The sequence below is a fragment of the Acyrthosiphon pisum genome, chromosome A2, assembly GCF_005508785.2.
Source record: "Acyrthosiphon pisum isolate AL4f chromosome A2, pea_aphid_22Mar2018_4r6ur, whole genome shotgun sequence".
NCBI lineage: Eukaryota > Metazoa > Arthropoda > Insecta > Hemiptera > Aphididae > Acyrthosiphon > Acyrthosiphon pisum.
The window spans coordinates 106276548-106288009 of NC_042495.1; the positions used below are offsets into that span (position 1 = coordinate 106276548).

General features: G+C 28.3%; 1 protein-coding gene across 2 annotated transcripts in view; it reads right to left on the reverse strand.

The window, feature by feature from the left end:
* The window catches only part of LOC100165889 (WD repeat and HMG-box DNA-binding protein 1), a 9387-nt gene extending 2965 nt beyond the window's left edge, over positions 1 to 6422 (reverse strand). For both annotated transcript variants that reach the window (XM_001944627.5, XM_016804465.2), the window contains exons 1-14: positions 6276 to 6422; positions 6060 to 6209; positions 5838 to 5949; positions 5587 to 5738; positions 4075 to 4183; positions 3759 to 4004; positions 3389 to 3637; positions 2921 to 3184; positions 2640 to 2824; positions 2327 to 2574; positions 1979 to 2193; positions 1767 to 1901; positions 1554 to 1697; positions 1251 to 1471 (exon numbers count right to left, since the gene is read on the reverse strand). In XM_001944627.5, coding sequence (XP_001944662.2) covers positions 1251 to 1471; positions 1554 to 1697; positions 1767 to 1901; positions 1979 to 2193; positions 2327 to 2574; positions 2640 to 2824; positions 2921 to 3184; positions 3389 to 3637; positions 3759 to 4004; positions 4075 to 4183; positions 5587 to 5738; positions 5838 to 5949; positions 6060 to 6142 — 2363 coding nt within the window. In that variant the 5' untranslated portion in view covers positions 6143 to 6209; positions 6276 to 6422. The remainder of the gene's footprint in view (positions 1 to 1250; positions 1472 to 1553; positions 1698 to 1766; positions 1902 to 1978; positions 2194 to 2326; positions 2575 to 2639; positions 2825 to 2920; positions 3185 to 3388; positions 3638 to 3758; positions 4005 to 4074; positions 4184 to 5586; positions 5739 to 5837; positions 5950 to 6059; positions 6210 to 6275) is intronic.
* Positions 6423 to 11462: the final 5040 nt, after the last annotated feature.

Here is an 11462-nt window from a genome sequence, read left to right on the forward strand (position 1 = left end):
CCAAGTATCGAGTATTTAGTATCGCGATACAATAAAGCCAAGTATCTAGTATATCGTATCGCGATACTCCAAACCAAAGTATCTTGTATCTAGTATCTCGATACTGCTTTTTCAGTATCTTGCCCAACCCTGTGCATGCGCAGACTAAAATGATTAAAAAATGTGTATTTCGGTATTCCCTATCTCTCCCTGATAACCCCATTTCAATACGACGTAACTAAGCAGAAATATTCTGTGTTACCATTATAGTGGAACACACTGTATACTTAAAGACCATATTTTCAAACTACTAAGATTTGTTGTACCAACTACTTAAAAAGTATCCTATGGCGATACAATATTCAGTTTTCAAATGAGAGCCCCCCCTCTTTCCTGTAAATTATTTAGTGGATAATTTTTTGAAAATATTGATATACCTAATTCAAAATTAAAACTAGTAATTTTTCAGTTATTAGAATGTTTATGCTCAGGATAATAGTGTTTAGAAATGGTACTACAAAAATATAAAATAGATGCATTATAAGGTCTAGTGTTTATTATATTTGGAACATTTTGATAAATTATACATTTTGGTAGATTAATATTAAAGACTAATATTTATAAGCCCACCATTATAGCCCCAAATCTCCCAAATCATTATCTTGGACCTATTATCCTTAGTACAATAAATTCAAAAATTCAAAAACTGATCTTTCAAATTTTGATTTTGATATGTCAATATTTTCTGAAAAATGATCCACTAAAAAATTTACAGTAGAAAAGGGGATTCATTTGAAAAATAGTAGTTTTCTACAGGATACTTCTTAAGTAGTACAAAAAATCTCAAGAATACGAATAACTGTCTCCCTAAAGAAAAAAGGTGGGAGCATGCCAGTGAATCACCTTGCAGTTTCTTTTATGACAAGTCACATAGTTATTAAATATTTTATGTGAACAATTATAAAGATAAAAGAAATCAATCCTACTGTTTAAATAGTTGTATTACAGTAAATAACAATTAATTTATTAATACGGCTTTGATTTGAAGACAAAAGCTTTGTTTTTAATAATAATAGAAAAATTATTTTTACATAAAAATGTATTAAATTTAATATCCAAGATAATGAATTAAATCCCTATTTATTAATTTGTGTAGAATTATATAACTAAATTTATGAAATTGAACAATCATTAAAATAATTGGTATTATTTGTTTGTTTATATTCATATTTGAACTGTTATAAAAATAATGATCAAATTGTACATCTTACTTGTATGAAGTGGATGGACCATTAAATAATTCTGAATATGTTACTGGTTTTGGTTCATCGTCTACTTTTGCTTCATTTTCTATAATTGTTGTAATTTTTGTTGCTAAACTACTATTCCCAACTCGCATTGTATATTTGAGGGCTAAATTTAAATATTGCTCAGATCTTATAAGTTTACATAGCTCTAATGCTCTCATATCATGACCACTCTTACATGCCATCTAAATAAATCAATAAGAGTTGAATGAATTAATTTAGTTAATATAAATGATTAATTAATAAGTAAATTTATTCAATACATACAGCAAACAGTTTTAAAAATGTAGTTTTTAATTCTTTATCATACTGAAGTCCATCTTCTTCAGGTAAAATCGATAAAGCTATATTGGATCTCCAAAATTTTTCTTCTAATTCACCTTTTTCTTGATTAAGATCACACAATGGAATCTAAAACAATGATTAATATAAACATATTTATTGTTTACATTAAATTATCAAATAATTAAAATTAATAACCTGCCAGGGTATTTCATTCAAAAAAGGATGAGGTGTTGTTGAAGGATAATAAGAACCTTTACAAAGAATGCATCTTATATCTTGACGTGCCTCACTGACTCCAATGACAAAATAATGGTTTGTAGTGTCATTCCACTAAAGTTTTTTTTTTGATTAATATAAAAACAAAATATCTAAATTATTATTATTATTATTGGTCAATTAAATATTACCGTATTATCTACATAACATAAGGGACTCCAATAGGATTTAATCAACATTCGTAAAGTTCCAGCAGAATCTAGAATACACAAAGATCCATAATCAGAAAAACCAACCCATCTAAGAGTTGATTTTGGAAACAGTGGCACATAACCGGAACAAACAGCTTCAACACGGCTGTCAATTTTGTACACACAGTATCGCAAATTTTGTTCACCAGGTATAGCTAAATAAAAATAAAAAACTATTTGATAAAATATGTCTTACTGTATTATAAAGTTTTTTTTTTCATTTTTACAAGATATTTACAATCTATTCAGGGAACAATAAGGAAGTATTATAAAGTAGTTCATACATACGGGCCCCACAATGATGCACAACAACTAAACGATCTCTGGATCCATGTATAGCTACTATAGGTCCGGGTATAGATATTATCTCTCTTTGGCCACCACCAAGAGTAAATAATCTTAATAAACGCGATACTGAAGCGACTGCAATCCAATCGGCAGTAACTGCTAATCCACATATATCATCATCATCAGGTAAATCAACAGTCCATTCACGTTTACCATCCCATGAATTCAGTAGTACACAGACCAATTTGCTATTTGAATAGTCATTAATAAATTGTATATTTATTTAAGTTAGGTATATATTTTTTTCAAATACCTAGGTGTATTATCTTGAGTTTCACAACCTAAGACTAATGCTTCTTGACACATAGCAGCGATTGTATGCCCTAAGACATTTTTGATACGAAAAGCATGATGGACAGTGTTATCATGAAAATCTACATCAATTACATTTTCATCAGCAGTGTTGGTTTGACGCGCATAACCAACATCGTTGAAAACCTAAAAAATGTGTATGTTATATAAGTTAGTATGAAATTAAATAAAATTAACTAATAACTTAATATTTGTAACAAATTGGATACTATAAATTATTACCATGAAGCGTCTTTGTAGATGAACAGGTGTTGAACAAGGTTGAAATGGACTTTGTAGATCCACAGTGAAACCAGCAGTAGGAGGAATATATTTAGAAGACAAATTGCTGTTGTCGTCATCAATTTCTAAGCCATCAACATTATTTAAAGATACACCTCTTTGCTTATTAAGTTCAACTTCAGCGTCATGTTTTATTTGCTCTAATGATATAACATTATCACTAGACTCTTCATCTGTCATTAATATGTTTTCCTTGTCATTAGTCTAAAGAAGAATAGGGTCGTAATTAATAATAATTTATTATGAGGTTCACCAAAGGATTTAAGTATGTAAACACTCATGTGAATCATAACATGCAAATAAGCCATTGATCAATTATGTTAATACCATTAAATATTAATAATAAATAATAATTGAATAAAAATGAATTATTGCTGGTAAATAAGATTAAATATTACCTAAACTTACTGTATCTATATTAAAATCATCTGATCTAGCATTTTCAACCAAACCTAATTGACCATGATCATCACAATAGGCTAATGTGTGTTCACCATTTTTAGGGCACCAGACTAAACTTCTTATAGAATACCGTTCCTTACACTCTGCATATAATACAATTACTTGAGATGATACATTCCACACCAATATAAATCCAGTGTTTGTTCCAGCAGCTATATATCTACCACATTTTGACCAACTCATAACAGTGATCTCCTAAAATAACATTAAATCATGATATTGCAAAGAAATATTAATAGCAATTAATAATTTTTATTTTTAATTGAACTAAATTTAGATAAAATTATAAAATAAAAAAATATTTGAATGTAATTACTTGTTCTGATAATCGGTAGTCATGTAATGTGTAAAGTTCTCTCCATAAACCTCTTTGAAACAATTTTATTTCCTTGCCAAAAGGTATAGCTAATAAGTTTCCATCTATAGGATCCCATGCAGGTGTACATTTAATCTTGGAATGCTGAAATGCATTGCTAACTGGTATCACACTAGTCCATTCTTTTACAACAGATTTTTTTTCTATACTCCATATTTTTACAGTTCCATCACAACTGGATGACACCTGTAATCATTTAAGATATTATTAATTAAAAGTGTGAAGAATTGGAAATTCTTCTATTTTATCCTTTTACCAAAAACTCAGCTAATGCATCAAATTTAATAGATAAAATTGGACTTTTGTGACCATTAAAATTCAATACACTTTTAGTATCTTTATTCACAACTTGAATAGATGAGTCACTGAAATAAAAAATAAAAATATTAACTTTAAATATCTATCATAGGATTCATTTACAACTAATAATAGAGGTAGAATCTCACATAAAATAATAAATGACAAAAAAATTAAATGGATCCTCCTTTTATCCCCAACCAACTGGCCATCTGATTCAAACAAGAACCCAAATTTACTTTAAACACACACTGGAAACAAAAATTAATTTATCAACGTCACTTATCCAACATAGAAATTGACATTTCAATTCAATCATTCACAAAAATAATCACAAAAGCGGCATTAGAATCATCTTCACAACCTTCAACCATTAAACCATATAAAACCAACCTTCCCCACCAAACTCAACAACTCTTCTCAGAAAAAGACAAGCCCAATACCGATGGCAATGAATAAGAATGCCTAGTGAGAAAAAAAAGATATCAGGAATGTATGTATTCAATTTTCATATCTTAGATTTAAAAAGACATTTTTAAATTTTTTTATGAATTGCTAACACAAAATAATTTACACATTTGTGATTTTTTTACGAATTTTGTCAAAATTTGTACTTTAAAAGCTTATAAAAAAATGCGATTTATCTATTTTTAATATTTTTCAACTGCCATTGTAACAATATATTAGGAGCCTTGTATTACATTTTCCAGCTTTTTAACCCAACAAATACAATTTAATTAACATTTATATGTAAAAAAAAAAACTAAACAATTGGAAACTGAAAATATCTATAAATAGTTCTAAACAAATGAAAATATTTTGAAAATTTTATTGTGTATAGAAAATGCTAATATAAACAACCAGTGATGTATTCACGGCTATTTTTTAGAGTTACACCAAAAACCAAAATTGATTTTCCGTAAAAATTCCCGGTTTTCCTTAATTTTTTTTTTTGTTTTTCCAACTACTTTGTGACCTTAATAATGGAGTTTTAGGAATGAATCTTCCTTGTTGTACCTGGTCCACATTAAATAGACTGCAAACAGGACATGGTCAATGTGGTTACCTCCTACATAAGTGGGGGTACTAAGATAACCCAGTATGTGACTGCGGAAACAGGGAATAAACAATAAATCATATAGTAGTAGATTGCCAAAGTAGAAAATTCAATCAAAGTTTTGAAGGCTTGCATGCAGTATCACCAGAAGCAATCACTTGGTTTACAAACATTGACATCTGTCAATAAACCCACTTCGCAAGAACCTAATCTACATTTAATAATTGTGATTTTTGATTAATTATAATTTATATATCTATATATCTATATTATGCTATGTATTGTTTTAGTTATAGTTTAATAATTAAGTTTATTTGTGTTAAAAGCCATATAAAATAAATAAATAAATAAATATATATTGTAAAAAAAAAAATAACTATTATTAGTTTTTTTTGTTTTATAATAATATATTACCATCCACCAGCAGCAATTAGTTTGCCATCCTTAGATGAATCTAAACAACAGACTGAAGCAGTAAATCGAGTTAATGTATCTATTAACTCTGCTTTTGGAAATGTGTAAACTTGAAGTGTATGATGATCATCGCCAACATATAACACATCTCCCTAAAAAAAATTTGAATTTACAATTATATAAAAATGTTAGGTGAAAATAAAAATAATAAAGTCAATATTATATTTTGTAATTTAATTTATTGATATTACTGATTGATGCACAGCAAATGCTTCACTACCAACACATTTTTCAATAGGATCGCCATCTTCAATACCATCCCATATTCTTATATCTCCATCCTGACCACACGTAATCAAATATCTGTCCAAGTAATTTAAATTGTACAAGTAAATTAGTTTTTATGATAGTACTGTCTTCAAATTTAAATATTAGACACTAAAATTATTCATGTAATTTTGTGTTAATCTTACCGTCCATCTTCTGAGTAACATACGTCTGTGTGCCCTTCTACATGGGCATACCTCGGATAATCTAACTCTTTAGTTTCAGACATAGCTTTAAGTCTTATTGCAATATCAGTTGAGGAAATGCATTAAGATATTAAATTGAACAGCTAAACGCTAAAGCAAAATAATCGTTAGTTAAATAGGTACTTCATTAGTAAATAATGAATATATGTAGTTTACTGTTGTGTATTTGTGGTTGTGACTTGTGACGTTAAACAGAAGAACTGAACTACTGAAGTCTGAAACTCTGAAGTCTGAAAGGTGTGAAAAGTTGAATACCGGAATCTGTGGAAAAGTGAACTGTGAAGATATACCAATAACAACGGTTGATAAATTGATAAAATAAATTGGCGGCAAACTAAATAATTTTTTAAAACATAACCTAAGATTAAATTAATTTAAATGAAATAATAAATTATGTGTATTGAAATTATTTGCATTATACTATAGTATTGTTTGAAGTATAAACATAAAAATTATACATGCAAAGTCCAATCCAAATTAAAATTTTATAATTAATAATTTTTTTTATAAAACTATGAAACTAACCTCACTTTTATATTTACCGCCAAAAAATCAAGTCCATCAATATATTATTTAAGACAGTTTTCGCAAATTGGTGTTCAACTCTCAACTACTCTATAGTGTTCTAGTCTCCTGGACTTCTGGTATAATATTATACAAGCTTTTCATATTAAATACTGTTTTTCTTTTATTATTAAAAAATGAAGAAACCATATATTACGTTTTAAATAGAGTTTGTATAACTTTGATTAAACATGAACTCTAATAATAATAGCAACGATGGAATTTGTTTTTCGACATTTGATACAAATGAATATCATTCAAAATATAATGGTAAATATTATATAATATATATAAAACAATAATATGATAATCTTTTTGCGTTTAGGTAAGCTTTACGTAAGCTCGTTGCTTTAGATAGTAATAAGTACCTACATTACATGAGTTACCTACCTATACGGCTATACTTTTATATATTATACAGCTCGCGGCTACAGGCTAGTATATTTTAATAAGCTACTCTGCTTCCTAATTTAATTCTTTAAATTATTTTTGAAACAAGAAACGCAGAAAGTAAAAATATTTTGAATTTAATTTCTGAGTTTGAGTTTCTACCAAAGAAAAGAAAAATACAAAAGTTTAATTTTTATAATATATATTATATAATAATGCATTGATCGTTTCCGGCCTTTTTCCCGAATCGAAATTCCCGAACACCGTTTTTCCCGTATGGTATACATTTTGGCATAAGTCTAGTTTAGCGCCCACGCGAATTTTTCGATTTTTTTTTCGGAAACCTATGTATTTTGACGAGTTTATAAAACGATGGTGTAAAAATTAATTTGCGGAAATGATGATTTTGGAAGTTACAGCCTTCCAAAGTTTGCGATTTTACGTTTATACGCATGCGCGCAACACTACTATAAGCGCAGCGACGAGTGCCGAAAAACGTGTTATCACTGCATATACTATACAACATAACATACCCCGTGACGTGACCTATTTGGGGAGGTGTTGCATAGCAAATCGGGGGATATTTTCGTTTTTAATTGTCCGAGCGAGCGCAGCGAGCGAGTGACCCTGCTCGGTGACTCGGTGCAACAAAAATGCAATTTTCTTAACCCTGTGACCCACTTGGGGAGGTGTTGCATAAAAAATCGGGGGATAAATTATTATTGCACCATCGTTTTAAACAGGTTAGAATACGTAATTACAAAAAAATAACAAAAATGGTCCTCCGCGCGGCATTATAGTAGTGCTGCGCGCATGCGTATAAACGTTAAATCGCAAACTTTGGAAGACTGTAACTTCCAAAATAATCATTTCAATTTTTACAACATCGTTTTAAACTCGTCGAAATACTTAGGTTTCCAAAAAAAAAAAAATTGAAAAATTCGAGTGGGTGCTAAACTAGACTTTTTCCTAAATTTTTTCCAAATATGTATTTACCTAATAGATTATTTCCTGTATACATGGTAAAAAAAAAAAATGTTAAGTGGGTAACGCTCTGCTGTACATTAAGTGTCTCGAGAGTCGAGAGTCTGTAATGGATGTGTTAAATTAGAATTACTATAATATCAAATAAATAAATGTGACATTTAAATTTAAATACTTTACATTTTAAAGGTAATGCAAATGAAAATATGAATTCATCAACTTGTGATAACCAATTGTATCCAGTAAATAAATTGCGTAAGTTGGTAACAATATTAATTTAGAAATTAATATTTAGTTTAATCTATAGTTTATATTTCAAGAGTTGATATTCTGATATTGAGTATTTAAGTTGATTTCGATATAAGTATTTGGAATAGGTACTTAATAGTGCTAGACAATATTTGTTGAAACGTTTTTTAATATAAAAAATTCAAAAATGTAAATAATATAATAAACTACATTGTATTAAATAAAAAAATAAATTATTATTTTTGGTTAATCATTTTTAGCAGAAAAATATAGACATATATTTTCAAATTATACGTACTTCAATAAAATACAGACAAAAGCAATCGACACTATTTTCAATACTGGTATGTTCCTACTATTATTTTATATGTAAGGTAGGTACTAGGTAGGTACTTAATGGCTAATACTTGATACTATTGTCTAAATCAAGCGTGCCCAACTTTTTTCAACTTGCAGGCCACATTCAAAATTTATATTATTACTGAGGGGCCGTATATATCGGTAATTTTGATAAAATATACACTTAATATAGGTACTTTAAATTATTATTTTTATTTTCATTTAAACCTATGGAAATTTCTACTTTTATAAAATGGTCACGGGTTGGTTGGAATACTTACAGATTTGTTGGCTCACGAAAAACGAATATTTTTTCGTTTGTATAGGATTGCTATTGGATATAATATAATAGTTATAAATTATTATATCTGTATTTGGTGTTCAAAACTACCCAAATTGTTGTGTTAAAAATACGTGGAGCACCCATTTAACGGTGTAAATCTACGGGCATTTAATTTGTCACGGGCAACGCCGTGCAAGATTAGCTATAAGCGGCAAGGCTTTGCACCCATTTAGCCCGTATAGCCAAAAACCCTTAAAAAACCCTTAAAAATTATCGAAGCCGTAAACCCATATGACCCGATTGATTTTGATGACGTATAACCCGAAGCACCCAAAACCGAAATTAAATTCGGGTTTTAACCATAACCCGTAAAAAAAATATTACATTTTCAAGTGACATATGAATTTGTATGTATATGTCATGGATAATTCAGTTTTTCACAATTGGGAACGCTGGTTACATGTGAAAAGTGTGATACAACTGATAAATTGTTTTGAATTGTGTTATTTTTAAATTTTTAATATAATATTATTATGTCCGTAGTGAAAATTGTCTTGTGTATGTTTTTTTCTTTATTACTATTTAATACTTTGTTGTTAAAACATTTAATATTTAATATTTTACAATTTTAAATTATATTAAATTATATTACGTGTGTCACTACTGTATTAGACATTAGAACTGAAAAGTTGATTGTATAACTTTATACTTTGCTTAATCAAATTTAACACTTTACGCACAACAAAATTGATATATTACTCGATTTTAAATAACCCATAACCCGAATAAATAAACTAGCTAAACAAAACCCATATTCTTTAAAATGAAGAAAACCTGAAACCACAACCTCTATTTTTATTTGAAGTACCCGAAACCATAACCCGAATAAATCGTTTGGTGCAAAGCCTTGATAAGCGGTAATGATATTGTAAATTATAAAAATGATTTTTAAAAACTGATCAGTGATCACTAACTGTGATACATCGAGTTACAGTATTTAAGTATTTAGTATTTATATACTATATGAACTGAAAAAGATTAGTTACAAACGAATAAATAATTTTAATATTTCAATATAAGATTATACTTTTGACATATTTACTACTATTTTCAACCAATGTTCAAAATATTTATTTATGTATAATGTATATTACACCTATCTAAAATATGTATTTTTAATTTTTATGTCATATAAATAATTTTTTTAAGCAAAAAAACAATTTAATTTAATTATATATTTTTGTATTTTTAACATTTATCACACACCCACCCATTCTAAGTACATACTAAGAACAACGATTGTTCCTTCGTTGTACACTCGAGATTCGTGGTGTCAGTTTCTGTACTCCACATTTTTACGCCACGCTGTCACTGTGTCACATATCCATGTATACCTATATATTTTATTTTAATTTCATACAAATCTATCTTTAAACGATATCATTACTTAAAATCGATTCTGGTGCTCATGACAGTGTCTGAAATATAAAATTAACCTTTGAAAATAAATGTTTTTTGTTAACTACATAGATAATATGATACAAATATAAAATCAAATGAAAAAAAAGTCTTTTAAAATAGTTCTCAATATATGTTATAATAATATAATACTTAATAACTATGTATTTACATTGCAATAAATAGGTGTATCACAAATCACAACTATAGCTACGTACGTTTAGCTTTGCTATGGTCTTATATAGTAAGGAATGGCCAATGATTATATTTTATATTCTAGTATTGAAGCGTGTACCTATCTATAATTTTTTCAAGCAATAGTTTTAGTTAATTTGGTTGACATAAAAACTAAAATATGTTAAAATATGAATTAGGTATATGTATATGCTTTTACCATAATATGTTCAAACCCTCAAACATGTAAAAATATACGATATACAAATTTTCCTTTCTATTTTAGATTATGAGTGGAACGATGAATGTATTGATTTTATAATGATGTGTGTTTTTTTTTTTTTTAAATTTTTTTTTTGTGTCTGTCATCACCTTTTAGGACAGTAAAAGTGCTTGGATTTTCTTCAACAGTATCTTTTCTGATAGGAAAGTGAATCTAGTTGGTACTTTGGGGGGTCAAAAGTAAAAATTTCAAAGTTTTCAAAAGCGACGTGAAAAATAAAAGAAAAATTAAGGAAAAACGGGAATTTTTACGCAAAATCTGTTTTCGATTATAGACTCTAAAACAAATGACCATAGGTACATAAAATGTTGACTGGGTGTTTATATTAGCATTTTCTATACACCATAAAATTGTCCGGTATTTTGTTACTTTACCGGACACCCTTTTTTTTTGCAATTTTTTTTTTAGACTTATGTAGTTAACTATACTGAAAACGATGGTGAAGTCAGAATTTGGCGGTCGGACTAAGTTTCGAAGTTATAGCTTAATGAAGTTCGCTATTTTACGATTTTTGAAAGTTCGCGCGTCACTAGTTAACTGCACTTATTGGGTACGAATATTAATTTTTTCGCTCTTACCTGAAAACTCGATAGCATTAATCTATTATTGTAATATTGTA